The sequence below is a fragment of the Papilio polytes genome, unplaced genomic scaffold, assembly GCF_000836215.1.
Source record: "Papilio polytes unplaced genomic scaffold, Ppol_1.0 DF822067.1, whole genome shotgun sequence".
Lineage (NCBI taxonomy): Eukaryota > Metazoa > Arthropoda > Insecta > Lepidoptera > Papilionidae > Papilio > Papilio polytes.
Genome location: NW_013527137.1, coordinates 7,319,848 through 7,338,853, shown reverse-complemented (window position 1 = coordinate 7,338,853; position 19,006 = coordinate 7,319,848). Strand labels below are relative to the sequence as shown.

Sequence of the window (19,006 nt, the reverse complement as noted above, 5' to 3'; positions counted from 1 at the left end):
GAGTCTGATTGGTTTGTTCACTGGATCAAGGAGGGATAGTCGTCAAAATGTAAAATGTGCGAGTAATGCCCGGTTCACACTTAGCCAGTATAAATGGACAGTTGCGCCGGCAAGTCATACACTTCATGGACTGGCGCGCCAGTTAGTTCACATGATGTCAGTCCAGTTTTCAACTCTACTGGCCGGGTGTGAACCGCACATAAATGTTACTGTCATCTGTTAACTCACATACTACTAGGTTACATACTCTTTGGAAGTGACAAGTAACATACTCTTTGCAACAATTATTCAATTTGTGTTTTTATTTTTACCCGCATAAATATAAATAACAATTTTGTTTGCTTTATTGTGTTTTTATGGAAAACTCATAAAATGAGCTTAGAAAACATGAATTCGTTCTTAATTGCATTAGAAGCTGTTAAAGGATATTACACGTGTCGTGTTTGTAAGGAATTTTGCAGGAAACCGGTGACACTGAAGTGCTGTTTTCATTTAATTTGCGAGGAACATATCGCAGAACTAATCAAATGTCCTAAATGTGATAAAATACTATTAGACCAACCTGTATTTAAAGTAGATAATTTAGAAACAAGCGTAAACTCAACATTTGAGTTAGAAAAAATATTCTCAAAATACAAAAACCAACCTAATCCTAATGAAGCGAGAGACAAAAATGTAACAATTAGAGGTACTCGTAATACTAAAAAACCAGCTACAAACAATATAAACCCAGAATTAAGACAATCGATGGAAGAGACATCGAAAATTTCACAACAATCAACCGTTAATATAAAAAACCATAAAGATATAGACAAACGTAATAAAAATGGCGAAACAGCATTACACGTATCCTGTCGCCACGGTAATATAAAGAAAATACAAGAATTACTCAATCTAGGTGCTAGTTCAAACACAAAAGATTATGCAGGCTGGACACCATTACATGAGGCTGTTCAAACAAATAGACCAGATATAGTCAGACTTCTCTTAAATCATAACACCCTAATCAACGTACCAGGACCTGACAACGAGACACCATTACATGAAGCAGTCAAATATAACCATAAAGAGATTGTTAACGAACTAGTTATATACGGAGCTGATGTAAACGCTAAAAATAGTAAAGGTGAAACACCAGAACAACTAGCTAATACCGAAATAAAAAAAATAATAGATGTCGCTATGAAAAATGTCAAAATTAACATAACTAATCTATCTCCGTTTAAAATGAAGTTAGATAACGAAGATATTATAGTATACTGTGTTACAAAATATCGTACGGTGCAGAATAAATTAAAAATACTATCAAAGCATCATAAAATAACAATAGAATCGAAATTCAGTAAAAAAGTGACACATTTAATAGTGGATGCGGAAGAAGGGATATGTATGTCCAGTCTAGATATATTACAAGGTATAGTCTATGGTATTTGGATACTGTCATCTGATTGGATTATACAAAGCACAGATAACAAATTAGAAGATTATGAAAAATATGAAATAAAAATAGGTACAGCGAAGTATAATGGCGCTAAAATTTCAAGATACAATAAAAACAAACAATTACCACATCTATTTAACGGTTGTCATTTCTATTTGCACAATTTTAATACGAGTTACGAATGGGGATGTTTCCTAATTTTTGGAACAGCCTTTATTTTGTAGATAAACCATGTATGAACACGAAAAAAAATAGTATAAAATATAATACTCATTATTTCAATAAAAAAACACGTAAATAAAAACAACTCTTTCATTTCCCCCCAAAACGTCCCATGACGTCACTTCTTTGCATACGAACCTCGCGTCACGGCCTGTCACTGTCAATTTGAAAGAACCATTGATTGATAATACTCGTAAATCTTTGTTGTCTAAAGTTGTTTTTAGCAATGGAGATAAAAATGAAAAAACCAAAATGAACAGAAGGTGATACTTTTAACGTATTAATTACACTTGTTGCTTCTCGTGGAAGATTATGTTTGTGTGTAAACAGTGACTGCGTCCTACACCAGTGTGACCAGGTATAAATTAAATTGTACTATAAGCTACTCTTATGAATTTTGATATATTTTTCTTTTGTAATATTCATAAAATGTTTTGCTCATAACTTATGTCGTAATTATAAAAACACTCAATAATGGAGTCCTCATAATATAAAACACGCAAACTCAATTATTACAATCATTTAGAAAAAAATATAACTACAAAATGCACTGACGTTCACTGAAGTTGGTCACACTGCCATGTTATATGCAAGAAAGTGACGTCATTGGTGTTTGAGATCGAGTAATGGAGGGTAAAAAATATTGCAGCGTTTTTAATTTATATTTAATTTGAGACAAACATTCAAGGTCTCTAAATGTTATTATAGGTTATAAAATGCTGTCTTTAAAATATTAAAGATAACTTTATTTGGATTTGTAACATTAGGAAACATCCCCATTATCTAAAAATTTAATATTAAACAAGACTACTTTAACAAAACTGATAACTGATGCAGGAGGGAAAGTACTAAGGAGGTTACCGAACCCGGAATCAATTCCAGATAATGAGAAGTTAGTACCATATCATGGGAAAAAAGGCGGGAAACTCGATCTGTGTTCCCATTATATTATTTTCAAGGATGTTTACGAACCGAAGTACAATATGAAGCATTTGAAAGCGTTACCTATAGCTTGGTTATTGGAGTGCATCGAAAAATATGAATTATGTGAACCAGAATGATTTTGAAATAAATTAAATTTTAATAATTACACGGTTATTTTTTTAATTAACAGAATATTTGTAACATGAATTTAAACAATTTATTAAATAACTATACTTATATAAATTTTTATTTCTGTAATCATTGAAATAATTCAAAAACTACTGGACCGATTTAAAAAAATATATCGCCTCTAGCTTTTGCCCGCGACTCCGTCCGCGTGGAATTAAAAAAAACAAAAGCAAGTAGTCAATGTGTTCTTCCAGACTGTCCTCTACATCTATACTAGTCATCGAAATCCGTTCAGCCGTTATGCTAAAAAGGTTAGCATGCTATGGGCATGTTATGAGGGATGAATCACATGTTACAAGAACGTTAGTTACGAGTGTGGTACATCGGTAGTAGAGATAGAAAGAGAAGGATTGTGTAAGGAGTGACTGAGATGACGTATGATAGAGTGGAGGACAAAAACCTGTTGCACTCTATGGGAGTAGGATCAAGGACGGATCCGGGGGGAGGAGTCCTGGGGGTCATGACCTGAGCTGGTTGTTCAAAAGCTTTACGTAATATATTTTCATATTTTGTCAAGCTATATACAGTGTAGTAAGATGTCTCAGTCTTAATAAGTTAATAGCTATAAAAATTGTTTGAAATAATTCTATATTTTGTGGGCATGTCCACTGAAAACCATGTTTTAAAGCAATTTATCCCTGTTTGAAAATATTTGCAAGTGGGTACCAAATTTAATTCTTTGACTACATGTCCTGCACAACACTACTAAAACAATGTCTTAAACAGATATTTAATGTTCTTAGTGATTATTAGTTTTAAACATTTTGTAAAAAAATGTATTAATAAATAATAAATTCATGTAATTCATAAAGCTCTTGACTTGACTGCAACTATGTAACCAACTGGCGCCAATGCTGGATCCGCCTTTGAGTAGGATGAGAAGGTAGCTGATGAATTATTTACATAAGAGGTCGGGTAATAAAAAAAACAATATTTGTAGGAGAATAGATTTATTTTTATTCCTACATTATACACATTTAATAATACTTGTTAGTTAAAATCACTATTTTTATTAACATATTAAGAAAATAATGAATTAAATAATCCAATATTACATAGATTTATTTACAGTTCAGTTCTATTCTATATAAATGCGATATTTTTGATTATTCCCAACCGTCACCCGGCTCTGTCCCCACGTGGAGACAGATGAGAATAAAAAGTTTCATCCGTCCCACATTCAGCGACAAGGGGACGGTTGGATATTTTTTATTTTTTAACATTCCATATGTAGGTGACATAATGACTATTGGTAATAGACTAAAAGGTGGAACGTATGAAAATTTTTCTTCTCACGTGGGGACAGAGTAGGGTGACGGTTGGGAATAATTCATATTTTTTTCTTTTCACAGTAAATCTATAATGTTTAATACATTAAAAAACAACCTCCGATATCATAAGAGATCAATTTCTATTTACGTTGCATTCGAGTTAAGTTTAGTAACTTTTTACAAATATTACAATGTAAAAAAGAGTAAATTCCATGAGACACATAAAAAAAAGCATACTAAAAAAAATACATTTGCGTCACCAAGAGGAGCATGGCCGTAGCTAAAGGGTGGGGCTTTGCCCAATACCCTACTTCAAAAACACCAAAAAATTAACATAAAACCATAATAAAATAGGTCACCGTTTAAAAAAAAATTAGCCAAATTTTTCCGAACATACAATTTGTGACAAGGAATCACCTTTTTTTGTCTTTATTTCAAGGGCAAATCAACATTTATTCTGCCCTTACTGTAAATATTGTTATCTCAAATTAAACTTTAGTTAGTCTTGGGGAGCTGCCAGAAACCAAAAATTTTAGGATTTATAAATTTATACCAATATAATAAAGCGTAAACACACACTACTTTGTTGCCTAAGATGTCAGCAATTACACCATATTTTTGAACAATACTTTTTTAAATAAAAAGCCCTACACTTACGACACGCTTTAAGCTATATATTTTTACGCCATTAAACTTAGGGGGTAAATATTCTGGATAAAAACCCTAATGTGGGAAAGAGACCATAAGTTGCTGCCAACATCAAGGAAGCAAGTTTGTCATGTCGTTTTGACATTTGCTATTGATAATTTGACAAATGTAAACAATAAAAAAAATCTCAAATTTATGCGGATGAAGTTGCACGGGAATAATTCTTTCTTTAATAAATACGCCGTGCTATAGACTATATATTATCACGCTATCAAACTTAGGGGGTAAACGAATTGAAGAATATCCTCATGTGGGAATGAGACGATTATTATGGTAACGGTAATTTTGACATTTGCAATTGATAATTTGACAAATGTAAAGAATGAAATAAAATTTTTATAATTTCATGCGGATGAAGCCGCATGGGAACAGCTAGTTATACAAGGGTTCTATGGGGTATAGTTTAAGAGTTACTGATTTTGTATGAAGGGTAATAAATTAATACAATTTTAAATTCTGTACATTAGCGTTTTTATAAATTTCCTTTTGATAAACTTCAAGTGGAAAATGTTCTCGGCATGTATCTGAAATAGTGAAGACTCAATTTTATTTAAATTCAGATTTTTCGTAATACTACTTTTTACAATTATAAATGCGAAAGTTCAGATGGATGTTTGTTAAAGTTTGTAGCCTAAACGACTAAAGAAATATCGATGAAATTTGGTATAGTTGTAGGGGATAGTCTGGAAGGACTCATAGGCTACCCATTTTTATTTTTATTCTACGCGGACGGAGTCGCGGATTAGAGCTAATATAGCCTATGTTACTCGCAGATATATTATCTTTCTAACGGTGAATTTTCAAAATTGCCCCAGTAGTTTTTGAGTTATTTCAATAGATACAAAAATACAAATATTTTCTCTTTATAATATTAGTATAGTATAGTATAGTATATCATAAGAAAAATGTTTTATAACAAGGTGGCACTAAATTTGATAACTGATAATATATTAAAAATAAATTATTCACTGTCTATATCTTACTTCTTACTAATATTATAAATGCGAAAGTTTATATGGATGGATGTTTGTTAGCGTTTGAAGCCTAAACGGCTGAACGGATCTCCATGAAATTTGACACAGGTTTAGAGCATAGTCTGGAAGACATAGGCTACTTTTTATCCCGGGAATGGTTACGGTTCTGGGATTCATTAACTTAGTTTTTTAATGTTTACTCGATCATTCTGCAACGGTTCAATATATCTTATTGAAAGGCACAGATATAAAGCAAAGTCTGGACTACACATGGGATAAGCATCATCCCCGAGGTGTCCGGTTCCCGAGGGATACGTAGCTTTTTGTTATTTATATGGTTCGTATGTTTTCTAATACCACGCGGACGAAGTCGCGGGCAACAGCTAGTATTATATAAATATCTTAAAAGAACAAATCACTTACCTAACACTATAATCATGTACAAGGAATACAGCGTACTGTTGATTTCTAAATACTGGGTAGAAATGTTCCGCGCTATCTGTTAGGAGAGTATTACAAAGTTGTGGGAGACGAGATAGTGCTGGCTCTTCTATATCCCAGATATCAGCGAAAGAACAGCCCTTGCTATAAACAAGGGACTAATAAGGGTTTTTTTAAAGGGAAATCAAAATTAACTCATAAGAAAAGCCTAGTTGAAATGGTTAAAGAAAATATTAAGATTAACTTTTCTAACGGTGAAGGGATTTTTAAAATTGACCCAGTAGTTTTTGAGTTATTTTAATACATATAAAATGCAAGTCTCTCCTTTTTATAATATTAGTATAGATTAACAAAAAATCTACTATTATTTTAAGTAAAATGAAGAAAATTATAATTTTTTGTAAAAAAAATTAGAACCAAATCTGATTGTATAGTATTTTTTTGTTGTAAAAATAAGAAAACAGAACTAAACATCTTACTAATATTACGAAAGTTTAGATGGATGGATGAAGTTTGTAGTGTCGCAACTTCGCCGGTGTAAAATTAAAAAAACAATAAAAAAAATTCCTCCGCGTGAAATAAAAAAAATGTAAAAACATGGCCTACTTACTCACTGATAACATAGCTTTTTAATGGTGAAAGAATTTCAAAATTGTCCCAGTAGTTTTTTAGTTATTTCAATAAATACAAAAATACAAATCTTTCGTCTTTATAATAATGGTAGAGGATAGTCTGGAAAAATACATAGGCTACTTCTTTTAATTCACAGATGCGTAGTCGTGTGTAAGCTAGTGTTCTTTACTTACTTGCTTCTCCCATAGCAGTATTTAGATTCAACTATAAGATATGTTGCTTTCAATTTCTTTAAATCCTCATATAATTCTTCGCTCGAAAACCTTCCGTACACTTTATATACAGAGTATGCACGTTTTCTGTGAAAAAAAACATAAATTTCTTATTTTTTTTTTTTATAACATAAGGTGGCAATCGAGCAAACGGCCACCTAAATCCGACTGACATCCGCAACTGCAGATGCGTTGCCCACCCTTATCCGACAGAGGAGACGCAAATAAAGAGGATATTTCCCCTTCTTATGTATCTCGTCCTCCGTCAAATCCACTCCCCCTTCCCGTCCTCCGGCCACCGTCACTACACTCATCAGACGAAACACGGATTTGCTTCCACTTCACGCCTGTCTTCTGTGTGGTCGTGGTATTATTGGGGGCGAGCCCTGAAGTGCTAACATGTTAAAGCGGGCTCTACCACTGTTAAATCTACATTTATACTAATATAACAAAGCGTAAACACGTACTTTGTGACGTAAGATGTCAATCACAGTATATTTTTGAATAATTCTTCCTTTAATAAAAAAGCTTTAAACCTACGACACGCTTTAGGCTATATATTTTGACGCTATAAGACTTAGGGGGTAAATATTTGGATAAAAACCCTAATGTGGGAAATAGACCATAAGTTGCTGCCAACATCAAGAAGCAAGATTGCCATGCTTTGTCATCGTCATGACATTTTGACATTTGCAATTGAGAATTTGACAAATGTAAACAATAAAATAAAGTTTTTATAATTTCATGCAGATGAAACCGCACGGGAACGGTTACAGTAACTAACTGACAACGTAACTTTTTAATGATGAAATATTTTTTAAATTGCCCCAGTAGTTTTTGAGTTATTTCTATACATACAAAAATACAAATTTTTCATTTGTCCGGGTTCAAAAATTCTTTCACCAATAAACAGCTACATGATTACTGAGTAACATAGGCTATATTTTTTACCACGCGAACGAAGTCGCATGAAACAGCTAGTATACACAAAATACATTTTATTGCTTTTACTTACCTGGCCCCTACATTTTCATAATGTGGGTGTGCGACTATCGGTTTCCTTGTAGCCAGCATGACAGTGGCCAATACCGGCATTGAGCCAGCAAACGCACCTGCGCCAGCGTCACTTGATATCCATTTTAACATCTCCTCTTGTGGGTAGTCACTAAACTCACCTGATTAGAAAGTACCTTGTAAACTGGGAGTTTTTTTTGAAAATTTAAATTAGAACCATAGACAAATCTTACTAATATTATAAATGCGATTGATGTTAGATGTAGCTTAAACTGAACGGATCTCGAAAAGTCATACAGTAGAACCTCGATAAGTTAAAGTCCAAGGGAAACACAAAATATTTTAAGTTATAAAGGTTTTAAGTTATCAAGGGTCTATGTTGTAGAGGTTTTGGGCTCTGATGGGAAGGGAACATATTATTTTTTGAAGTTATAGAGGTTTTTAAGTTACCGAAGTTTGAGTAATCGAGGCCCTACCGTAGTAGAGAATAGTCTAACTCATAGACAAGTTATTTTTTTTAAATTCCTTGCAGACATAAAGTGCAAAAGCTTGCATACCAAAACATTTTTAGTAAAACACATAACTTCCCTTTTTCATCACTTTAAGGGGGGGTTAATAAAGGCAATATAGCAACCCTTGTCTACATTTAGGGTGGAATAAAAAGATACACACTTTAGTATATGTTGGGACTCACCAATATGAGCTGATTCTCGTGTCACGTTATTTACAAGCTGCCTACCAATGGGTAAGAGTAGAATCAACCAAATCACAGGCAAACGGTCCATTATCCTCTTTGGGAACCTTCACAACAAAACCATAGATATTCGTAAGGTAGTCATCTATATCTATCTATACTATAATAATAAAGCGTAAACACACACTTCTTTGTTGCCTAAGATGTCAGCAATTACACCATATTTTTAAACAATTATTTTTTTTATAAAAAAGCCCTACACTTACTTCACGCTTTAGACTATATATTTTCACGCCACTAAACATATTAGGGGGTACATCTTTTGGATAAAAACGAATGTGGGAAAGAGACCATAAGTTGCTGCCAACATCAAGAAAGCAAGGTTGCCATTTGACATCATGTCATGTCATTTTGACATTTGCAATTGACAATTTGACACATGTAAACAATAAAATAATTTTATGCTGATAAAATCGCACTGGAACAGCTAGTTTTTGAATAATTCTTCTTTTAATTAACACCCCTACACTTACGACACGCTTTAGACTATATATTTTCACGCTATTAAACTTAGAAGGTAAATAAATTGAAAAAAAAAACAGTCATGCAGGAAAGGGTGCTAAAACATGGTAACGGTAATTGTTATCCAAGTTCAAAATCGTTGTGATTTGTGCATTGTATTTTAACATTTGCAATTGAAAGTGACAAATGTAAACAAAAAAATATAGTTTTATAATTTCATGTATATCTAACGATACCAATAATCGGGCTAGAAGCATCCCTGTTATAATCTACTAGCTGTTCCCATGCGGCTTCATCCGCAGGTAATTATAAAAACTTCACTTTATCGTTTACATTGGTCAATTTTTTGCAAATGTCGAAATGACATGACATGATGTCAAACCATGGCAACCTTGCTGCCTTGATGTTGGCAACAACTTATGGTCTCTTTCCCACATTAGGGTTTTTATCCAAAATATTTACCCCTAAGTTTAACGGCGTGAAAATAGCCTGAATAGCGCCTGAAATAGCGTGACGTAAGTGTAGAGCTTTTTATTAAAAAAGGAGTTATTCGAAAATATGCTGTGATTACTGACATCTTAGGCAACAAAGAAGTGTGTGTTTACGCTTTATTATAATAGTACGGATTAAATACTTAAAACTCACCTATAATACTTCTTTGTGACCATCAACGATGATAGAAGACACATCTGTGTTGCCAACAACAATTTCAGTCTCATCACAAACAACGCGAAAACCCAATAAAGCATCATTAGTGAGAAATTATAAAACAACGCCGGGTCTAATTTCACATAGATTAATATATCTAAAACACCCTTATTGCTGTCTGTTTTTTCACTTTTGTCTTCGCTATCTTTATTAGAGTCTTTATGATTCTCAATATCTCTCTGTATTACCGCATTATCGTAAGTTTTTTTTACAATATTGCAAATAATTACGATAATAAAAGGTATTAAAAAAGTATTAAACATATTCTCGATAGAACTAAAAGGTAGGAAATCGAATACATCAGTACATGTATAAATTAACGTATGAAAATTTCTATATTCGGTTGAAAATTTCGAGAAAAGCATATCCCAGATGTGAGAATCGTCTTCGACTTCTAAGAAATTACCGATGAAAATTTTCAAATAAATCGTAGCGAAACCTACACAGATGAATCTGAATACAATCAAATGGGATTCCAATATAATATCGGTTGTATTTTTAATAGAAATTCTCATAGAGCTGAAGAAAAGACAATAAACAAAGATTACGACAAAACTAGAAGTGTACATAGAAGATTTCAGCATATCATTGCCTTGTAAGAAAAGGATAGCCATATGCAGACCACAGAAGTGCGAATGAAGAAATATAGAAAGGACTTTCGTTTCAATAATATAAAATTGTTCCATCAAGAAATAAATACCTAACTGAGCAAAGAATATAAATTGACTGAATTGCCAGAATAATAAACAAAGGCAGTTGCAAAGAAAAATCGCGATCTGAAACAAAGAAAAATATGTACAGATAAAAATTCAAATAGGCTGGCTCATCCGGTGTAATAGCACGACCACACAAGACAGGCGTGAAGTGGAAGCAATTCCGCGTACAGTCTGATGAGTGTGGTGCCGGAGGCATAATTGTAGTCCCTTTCCCTTTCCACCCTTTTCTTAAGAGGAAAGGATGGGAAGGAAAAGTGTATTTGAAGGTGGAGACGCATAGGAAGGGGAATTGTCCTCTTTATGTGCGTCTCCGTCGAATAGGCAACGCATCAATTACCCAGATGGGGCGGTCGCTTGGCCATTTCATTGAATTCAGGTGGCCGATTGCTCGTTTGGCAACTTATAATATAAAAAAAAAAACTTTCCCCTCCCATCCTTTTATAAGAAATCGTTAGAAATATAACTATAATCAGACCAACGGCATACTAATCAAAATATACACGGTTATATTGAAACAGATATAACTTTTAGTAGGAAATAGCCCTGCTAGGAGAAGGCACTACAGTGTTGCCCATATACAAAAATCAACGGGATTGTTTCCATTTCACACCTCTTGATATTGCGGCATTAAATTGTATTCTAACCAATTAACTCTGCTCCCGATTTCGCCCACGTTAACTTAAATAATAATAATAAATAAATCGTATATCACTCAGTGTTAACGTAGCTTTTTAATGGTGAAAGAATTAACATCGCCCCAGTAATTTTTGAGTTTTTTTCAATACATACAAAAATACAAATTATCCCTCTTTATAATTCAGTTTAAACTAGCTGTTACACGCGGCTTCGTACCCGTGAAATAAAAAAGAAAAAAGACTATTTTACTCACTGACAATTACGTTTCTAACGGTGAAATAATTTCTAAAATCGTCCCAGTAGTTTTTGAGTTATTTCAATACATACAAAAATACAAATTTTCCCTCTTTATAAGTAACTTAAAACTAGCTGTTACACGCGGCATTGTACCCGTGAAATTAAAAAAGAAAAAAGACGATGTTACTCACTGATAAATTACCTTTCTTAGGGTGAAATAACTTTTATAATCGCCCCAGTAGTTTTTGAGTTATTTCAATACATACAAAAATACAAATCTTTCCTCTTTATAATATTAGTATAGATATATATTACCTGTAACCGTAACCCATATTTCCTTGTCTTATCCCTTAACTGCACAGTCAGTAGCCAACCTTGCAGTAAAAGTATTGGTAATGCGAAGTTCTCCCGTTCATTTGGTGCCCACTGTACTCGCGTGCATTCCGTGTGATTAGCAAAGTATTGAACAATCGCTAGAAGACCACCTAAGATGTTACCACTAAAAGAGGAAATATATCTAAATTTAAATCTATATACTATTATAATAAAGAGTAAACACACACTTCTTTGTTGCCTAAGATGTCAGCAATTACACCATATTTTTGAATAATTCTTTCTTTAATAAAAAGCCCTATACTTACGTCACGCTTTAGGCTATACATTTCCACGCCATTAAACTTAGTGGGTAAATATTTTGGATAAAAACCCTAATGTGGGAAAGAGACCATAAGTTGCTGCCAACATCAAGGAAGTAAGATTGTCAAGGTTTGTCATGTCATGTCATTTTGAAATTTTCTATTGATAAATTGACCAATGTAAACGATAAAGTGACATTTTCATAAATTCATGCGGATGAAGCCGCCAGGGAACAGCTAGTCTATACTATTATAATAAAGCGTACACACACTTCTTTGTTGCCTAAGATGTCAGCAATTACAGCATATTTTTTAATAATTCTATTTTGAATAAAAAGCTCTACACTTAAGTCAGGCTTTAGGCTATATATTTTCACGATATTACACTTAGGAGGTAAATAATTTAGAAAAAGACCTTAAGGGATCATAAACTACAAGCCAACATCAAGAAAGCAATGTTATTATGGTAACAGTAATTTTGTCATTTACGATTGAGAATTAGACAAATGTAAACAATAATTTTGTTTTCAATTTTATGCGGATGAAGCCGCATGGAAACAGCTAGTATAACGATAATTAAGTATACACAAAGTGTACTAATATAGTGTATTTACAAAACTATGCAGATTTCTCTTGAAAAGTTGCTATTTTTGACATCCAACCATTTACGAAACCACAAATATATATCCATCTTTATCACTCACCTAAGAGTCACCGCATGCAAGAAGAGTACAGATACAGTGAGCCCTGCCATCCACCAGACAGCTTCTAAGTAGAACATAATAGGCACCCCGAGACCAACACAACTCTCCACTGGCTCCATTCCTGAGTCCCGTTCAACCATATGACATTCTCTGTGAGATGAGTTTAATGATGGTTCGAAATATCGATATATCGTACCAATAAGTACCTGGAAGATTTATTTATTATAATAACTAGATTATACATTATACAGTGGTAGAGACCGCTTTAACAAATTCGCACTGCAGGGCCGGCTCGCCCCCCCCCTGTAATACCACGACCACACAGAAAACAGGCGCATAGGAAGGGGAAATGTCCTCTTCATGTGCGTCTTCTCCGTCAATGTTTGTTAGGCAACGCATCTGCAATTGCGGATGTTTATGGGCAGCGGTCGCTTCGCCATTTTGGCGGATTCGGGTGGCCGCTTGTTCGTTTGCCACCTTATGTTATAAAAAAAAATACCTGCAACACTTCTAAATATCTTTTTGAGATCTGGCACAGATAAAACAAACTTACACATGGGATACTTTTCCAAATAGTGACAAGTTCCCAAGGGATACATAGTATTTTTGTTTTCAATTGTTTATGTTTTTTAATACTGCACAGACTAAGTTGTGGGCAACAGCAAGAATAATATATAATATATTTTTTCTGATATTGTATTTGTTATCTTTTAAGGAAATGAACATTTTAAAAAGCCAATTTTATCTCTGGGTGTTTAATAAGTTGGTTTGTGGACTCAAAAGTTTGAGAAACTAACTCACATTATCTTTGCATAAACAATAAACTTACCTCAGGGAAAATATTAAATCTATTAAATGCATTGACTTCATTCGGGTATTCAACTAACTTATCATACATAATCTTCGATATCCCAGCGATATACGGTATTTCTTCCACAACAGTTTTGTAATATGAGTAATAGAAGCCCATTTCTGTACGTAAAGACATTTCCCTTTCAAGATCGGACAGATAAGAGAAGTTTCTATCATTTTCAAACAAATTTGATACATATTTGTGGTGTAGGAAACCTAAAAACAAAGCTGCGAACAAAAGAATATATACATAAGAACCTTGATAACTCAAACCTCTATGACTTCAAAAAATAATATGTTCCCTTCCCATCAGAGTCCAAAACCTCTACAACATAGACCCTTGATAACTTAAAACCTCTATAACTTAAAACATTTTGTGTTTCACTTAGACTTTAACTTATCAAGTTCCTACTGTATTTAGTATCTATATCTATACTTCTATACTACTATAATAAAGCGTAAACACACACTTCTTTGTTGCCTAAGATGTCAGCAATTACAGCATATTTTTGAATAATTTTTTTTTTAATAAATAGCCCTACACTTACATCATGCTTTAGGCTATTTTTTACGCCATCAAGAAGCAAGATTGCCAAGGTTTCTAATATCATGTCATTTTGACATTTGCTATTGATAATTTTTTATAATATCATGCGGATGAAGCCGCACGGGACCAGCTAGTCTATACTATTATAACAAAGTGTAAACACACACTTCTTTGTCGCCTAAGATGTCAGCAATCACAGCATATTTTTGAATATTTTTTTTAAAATAAAAAGCCCGACACACACTCTAGGCTATATATTTTAACATCATTAAATTTAGGAGGTAAATGTTTTGGACAAAAACTCTGTTGGAATGGCACCATAAACTACAAGCTACCAACATCAAGGAAGCAAGGTTGTCATTTATGCATTTGAATTTTTACATATAACAAATATAAACAATAAAATAAAGTGATTATAATTTTATGCGGATGAAGTTGCACGGGAACAGCTAGTTTTTAACATGGAAGGGTGTTGGTAGGTCTTGCCCTTGTCCCTACAGAGGGTTGGCAATAGGTACTTCATATCTATCAGCCGTCATATATGAATTCACTCCCTTAAGGATATCTTTTACACAATCCATTCTTCGGTCTTCCTCTACCTACGACCAACCACATTAAATTTTAATACTCTCTTGTTTAAGTCATCCTCTCGCTGGATATTATACCACGCTAACCTTTTGCTTGTCTGAGTTATTTGCATTACAAATTTTGTTTATCACATAAACCTGTTATAGCAACTGAATATAACGTATAATAATTTTGAAATTAATAAAATCTTTCAAAGGACACTTACCGATAAAACCTGTAAGGCTATATTTCGCAATAGTTCTCATGTCAAACCTCTTAATCTTTGCTTCCGTTTCGACGTTTTCGGCCATTTTAAAATTATTCAATCACATGCTTTTATAAATGCGATTTTTAATTAAATTATTATGAAAATTAAAGGAAAGAATGAAAAATGAAACCATCCATTTGTTTATTGACGATAGATTGACATTGACGTTTTAGTGTTGTCATACGATTGTGACAGATTATTCAATAATCATTATTGTTGCCAGAATAAATAATAAATATATAAAAAAAGTCCAATAAGAAACAGGAAAAAACGCACGTTCTATTTCGGAAATTATTGTATATGCATCACTTTTAGATTAATTGATGTCTTTTCCAAAATTAGTTAAAATGGGATCACGTTTATAAAACTATATTGCACAATTATGATTTGACTTATCATTATAATAAGAAGTTCACCTTGAGGTCATCTTGAGTTCATAGCAAAATAAAATTATGATTGGCTCAGACCGCTTATGAGTTAAGGTTGCCACATAACGTTGAAAATATAAATATAAAGTGGTTTTAGTAGGTAGAGAAATAAAAATAATTTTCGTAATCTTAATTGATTACAAGCTAAGATACAAAAATGAAAAATGATTCTTAATTTCTTTGGACTAGAAGTTAACTTCTAGTCCTTCAAATTAAGAATATACCCATATTATAACTTATCAATGTATGAACTGAAAATTAATTAAACCAAGAAAATAAGTACTTGTTCAGGTATAAACTTTGTTTATTAAAAATAATCGACAACCCTAGAAGCACGAGTTTTAATTGTTTATGCTTATTGTCCAGTTGGGTCTTTCCTGTTATAGTGCACTCAGAAGAATGAATTAAGTTTTAAAAGCTTTTTGAATTAAAACTATTTATCTTGTAATGATGTGGACAAAGATACTTTTGTCATTCGTCACGGGTAAGACTAGTCTTAAAAAAAATTACAAAAATAGAGTGTTGTTTATAAGATACAAGATTGCTTATAACCTTTTTTTAACGTTTGTTAACTTTTTTCAGCGATACTTTTAGTGGAGATCGTTTCTTCATTCCAAAGGTATTTTTATTTACATTTACTTTCTTATTTTCATCGTAAATTAAATTAAAAACAAAAATTATAAAGACATAAAATGCTGGCTAAATACTGGCTGCATTTAATAAATAAATAAAAAAACTTAACTGAATCATTAAAATTAACGAGTACTTAAATATTTTCAGTTCAAATAATATCTCGTATAGAAGTGTTTTAAATCGAAGACGACGAAATACATTAAAGTAAGTGTTTTTTTAAATTTTAAACACATGGGATTACAAAAGACAAAAGTGAGTAGCCTATGTTTCCTTCCAGATTATCCTTTAAATCTATACCAAATTTCATCGAAATCTGTTAAGCCGTTTAGGCTACAAACTGTAACAAACAACCATCTAAACTTTCTCCATTTATACCATGAATATCCCAATACAATACGAGATGGCACTAAACTTGACAACCATAGTTACCATTCAAATAAGTTGATAATGAAAATTATCTGATTACGATAGTTTTATTTCTTATAGATGTATATTACCTTCCCAACCTGAGAACGGTGAATATAAAGTCACCGGTGGTAATGTAATTAATGGTAGAGCCATGGTTTTGAATCTGCAATACACATGTAAACCGACATACGCACTGGTTGGTGATGGGAGTGCGTTTTGTTACGACGGTGAATGGACTCCAGTGGAATTACCGAAATGCGTTCGTGAGTAACAATTTCTATTATAAAAGCCTAAAAGTGCGTAAGACCGACGTTACGCGACGTAACGTTACGAGCTAACGAGGCGTAATTTCGCATCAATCCCGTTGCTCCCTGTTTTCCCTCTCATTTCAAAATGTTCAAACTAGGGATGTAATGGAACTACGCTTCCGCATCCGTAAATGCGGAACTTCCGCAAGTAATGATAACTCCGCATCAGCTACCGTCTATTCTAGTTGTAACGGAGGTTAATTTACGTCGTTAACGTAGAGGAGCGACTAGGTATCGTGTATGCGGCCGCGATGGCGTGCTCGGTCAACTAGTAGTTTACATTTTCGACTTACATGAGCGTTTGTCATTGAGATTCGATTGTTATTAGTGTGTTGGCAATGCTATTGCCTAGACGCTGTTACACTTGTCGCCTTGGACTTACCTTACGTCAAGTGTATAGGTGGCAAGTGGTAGGTAGGGTTATATTTCTATAACAAACTGTATCTTGTAATTATGTACCAATCTGTAATTTGCTTTAACGTAGTTTTACTTTTTATTTCTTTAATAAATCGCAATTAATATTTTATTATTGAACTACGCTTCCGCTTTCGTGAATCTCCGCTTCCGTTAAAATGGTCTCCGTTACAACCCTAGATTGTAGCTTTTAAAGTGGAATACAGACACTATCCCCGACTGTACATAGTACTTACTATAGATATGAATATAAATTATTAATTCTCTTGTAGAAACGTGTCGTTTAACAAAACATCGGAGTGTTCTCTACAACTGTTTGATCAGTGGTACTGACGCGACCCGCGCGTGTCGCGATACCGAGCCCGTTGGCACTGTAGTGCAACCTGTGTGCAAACAACCTCACTACTACACACCTATAGAACTGCCGTACATGCACTGTGAGGACGGCAGATGGAACGCCTGGCCAACTTGTATGCCGGGTGAGGATAACAGCACAATTTTAACAGTGGTAGTAGCCCGCTTTAACATAGCACTGCAGGGCCGGCACGCCCCCAATACCACGACCACAAGACAGGCGTGAAATGGAAGCAATTCCGTGTTTCGTCTGATGAGTGTGGTGCCGGAGGCCTAATTTAAGTCACTTTCTCTTTACCGCCCTTTTTTATTAGGAGAGGATGGGAAGGGGAAGTGGATTTGACGTTGGAGGAGATGCATAGGAAGGGGAAATATCCACTTTATGTGTGTCTCCTCCGTCGGATAAGGGTAAGAAACGCATCTGCAATTGCGGATGTTTATGGACAGCAGTCGCTACGCCATTATGGCGGATTTAGGTGGCCGCTTGCTCGTTTGCTTCGATTCTTATTATATACTAGCTGTTCCCGAGCGGCTTCATCCGCATGAAATTATGAAAATTTTACTTTGTTGTTTACATTTGTCAAATTATCAATACCAAATGTCAAAATGACATGACATGACAAATCTTGGCAATCTTGTTCCCTTAATGTTGGCAGCAACTTAAGGTCTATTTCCCACATTAGGGGTTTTATCCAAATTATTTACCCCCTTAGTTTAATGACGTGACAATATATAGGCTAAAGCGTGACGTAAGTGTAGGGCTTTTTATTTAAAAAAGAAATATTCAAAAATATGGTGTAATTGCTGACATCTTAGGCAACAAAGAAGTGTGTGTTTACGCTTTATTATAATAGTATAGATTGAGGCGACACTACTCTATTTAGTTGTGCAAATAAACAGTTGAAGGCTGCGAAAAAATCGACAATCGCATAACAGTTGTGCTATTGTTTAGTCAAAATTGTGCCAGCTCTTACTTATTGGGATTTTAATTGGCACATCCGCTACAAGTATACTAGTGTGAACGACGTGCCAACTCAACCTGCGAAACTAAAACATCTTAGGTAAACAAGCTTTACGATTGGATAAGATACGAAATGAGTATATTAGAAGTTTGAGAGTAGCCCCAGTGGTTGAGAAAATAAGGAGTAAAAGGTTAGAGTGGTATGGACATGTTATGAGAAGGTATGAATCGCATGTAACAAGAAGAATGTTAGTTATGAATGTGGAGGTACATCGGTAGAGGTAGACATAGAAAGAGATGGATTGCGTGAAAGGTAACATGACCAAGAAGGGAGTGATGACTGAGATGACGTATGATAGAGTGCTTTGGAGGACGAAAATCCGGT

At 33.8% G+C, this 19,006-nt stretch overlaps 4 protein-coding genes across 4 annotated transcripts in view; 3 read left to right on the top strand and 1 right to left on the bottom strand.

Annotated features, from left to right (window-relative positions):
- Nucleotides 1-9: 9 nt before the first annotated feature.
- Nucleotides 10-2,769, top strand: LOC106106970 (BRCA1-associated RING domain protein 1-like). Its single transcript, XM_013287632.1, has 2 exons — nucleotides 10-1,622; nucleotides 2,442-2,769. Exons 1-2 carry the CDS (start codon nucleotides 373-375, stop codon nucleotides 2,722-2,724), a joined length of 1,533 nt encoding a protein of 510 aa, XP_013143086.1. The 5' UTR covers nucleotides 10-372; the 3' UTR covers nucleotides 2,725-2,769.
- Nucleotides 2,770-5,239: 2,470 nt separating this feature from the next.
- Nucleotides 5,240-15,285, bottom strand: LOC106107403 (probable C-mannosyltransferase DPY19L1). The gene is made up of 10 exons (XM_013288248.1): nucleotides 15,074-15,285; nucleotides 13,711-13,961; nucleotides 12,882-13,087; nucleotides 11,858-12,041; nucleotides 9,891-10,729; nucleotides 8,724-8,830; nucleotides 8,031-8,190; nucleotides 6,977-7,102; nucleotides 6,153-6,314; nucleotides 5,240-5,279 (listed from the first exon to the last, which is right to left on the bottom strand). Exons 1-10 carry the CDS (start codon nucleotides 15,156-15,158, stop codon nucleotides 5,252-5,254), a joined length of 2,148 nt encoding a protein of 715 aa, XP_013143702.1. The 5' UTR covers nucleotides 15,159-15,285; the 3' UTR covers nucleotides 5,240-5,251.
- Nucleotides 15,286-15,870: 585 nt separating this feature from the next.
- Nucleotides 15,871-16,855, top strand: LOC106106922. Its single transcript, XM_013287581.1, has 4 exons — nucleotides 15,871-16,027; nucleotides 16,126-16,162; nucleotides 16,324-16,380; nucleotides 16,663-16,855. The coding sequence occupies exons 1-4, from the start codon at nucleotides 15,991-15,993 to the stop codon at nucleotides 16,853-16,855; spliced, it is 324 nt and encodes a 107-aa protein (XP_013143035.1). The 5' UTR covers nucleotides 15,871-15,990.
- A 721-nt stretch (nucleotides 16,856-17,576) lies between these two features.
- The window catches only part of LOC106107212 (coagulation factor IX-like), a 6,163-nt gene continuing 4,733 nt past the window's right edge, over nucleotides 17,577-19,006 (top strand). The window contains exon 1 of the mRNA XM_013287970.1: nucleotides 17,577-17,785. Within this exon, the coding sequence (XP_013143424.1) occupies nucleotides 17,737-17,785 (49 nt within the window). The 5' untranslated portion in view covers nucleotides 17,577-17,736. The remainder of the gene's footprint in view (nucleotides 17,786-19,006) is intronic.

Bases quoted from the DNA above. Each gene is read 5' to 3' on its own strand.
- LOC106106970 (XM_013287632.1), top strand. From the start codon at position 373: ATGAGCTTAGAAAACATGAATTCGTTCTTAATTGCATTAGAAGCTGTT. The intron at 1,623-2,441 runs ATGGGGATGTTT...GGAAACATCCCC, and splicing joins AATTTTAATACGAGTTACGA to ATTATCTAAAAATTTAATAT.
- LOC106107403 (XM_013288248.1), bottom strand. From the start codon at position 15,158: ATGGCCGAAAACGTCGAAACGGAAGCAAAGATTAAGAGGTTTGACATG. The intron at 13,962-15,073 runs GTAAGTGTCCTT...TTTTGTTCGCAG, and splicing joins TAGCCTTACAGGTTTTATCG to CTTTGTTTTTAGGTTTCCTA. The intron at 5,280-6,152 runs GTAAGTGATTTG...TCACTATTTCAG, and splicing joins GTACATGATTATAGTGTTAG to ATACATGCCGAGAACATTTT.
- LOC106106922 (XM_013287581.1), top strand. From the start codon at position 15,991: ATGATGTGGACAAAGATACTTTTGTCATTCGTCACGG. The intron at 16,163-16,323 runs GTATTTTTATTT...AAATATTTTCAG, and splicing joins ATCGTTTCTTCATTCCAAAG to TTCAAATAATATCTCGTATA. The intron at 16,381-16,662 runs GTAAGTGTTTTT...TATTTCTTATAG, and splicing joins AGACGACGAAATACATTAAA to ATGTATATTACCTTCCCAAC.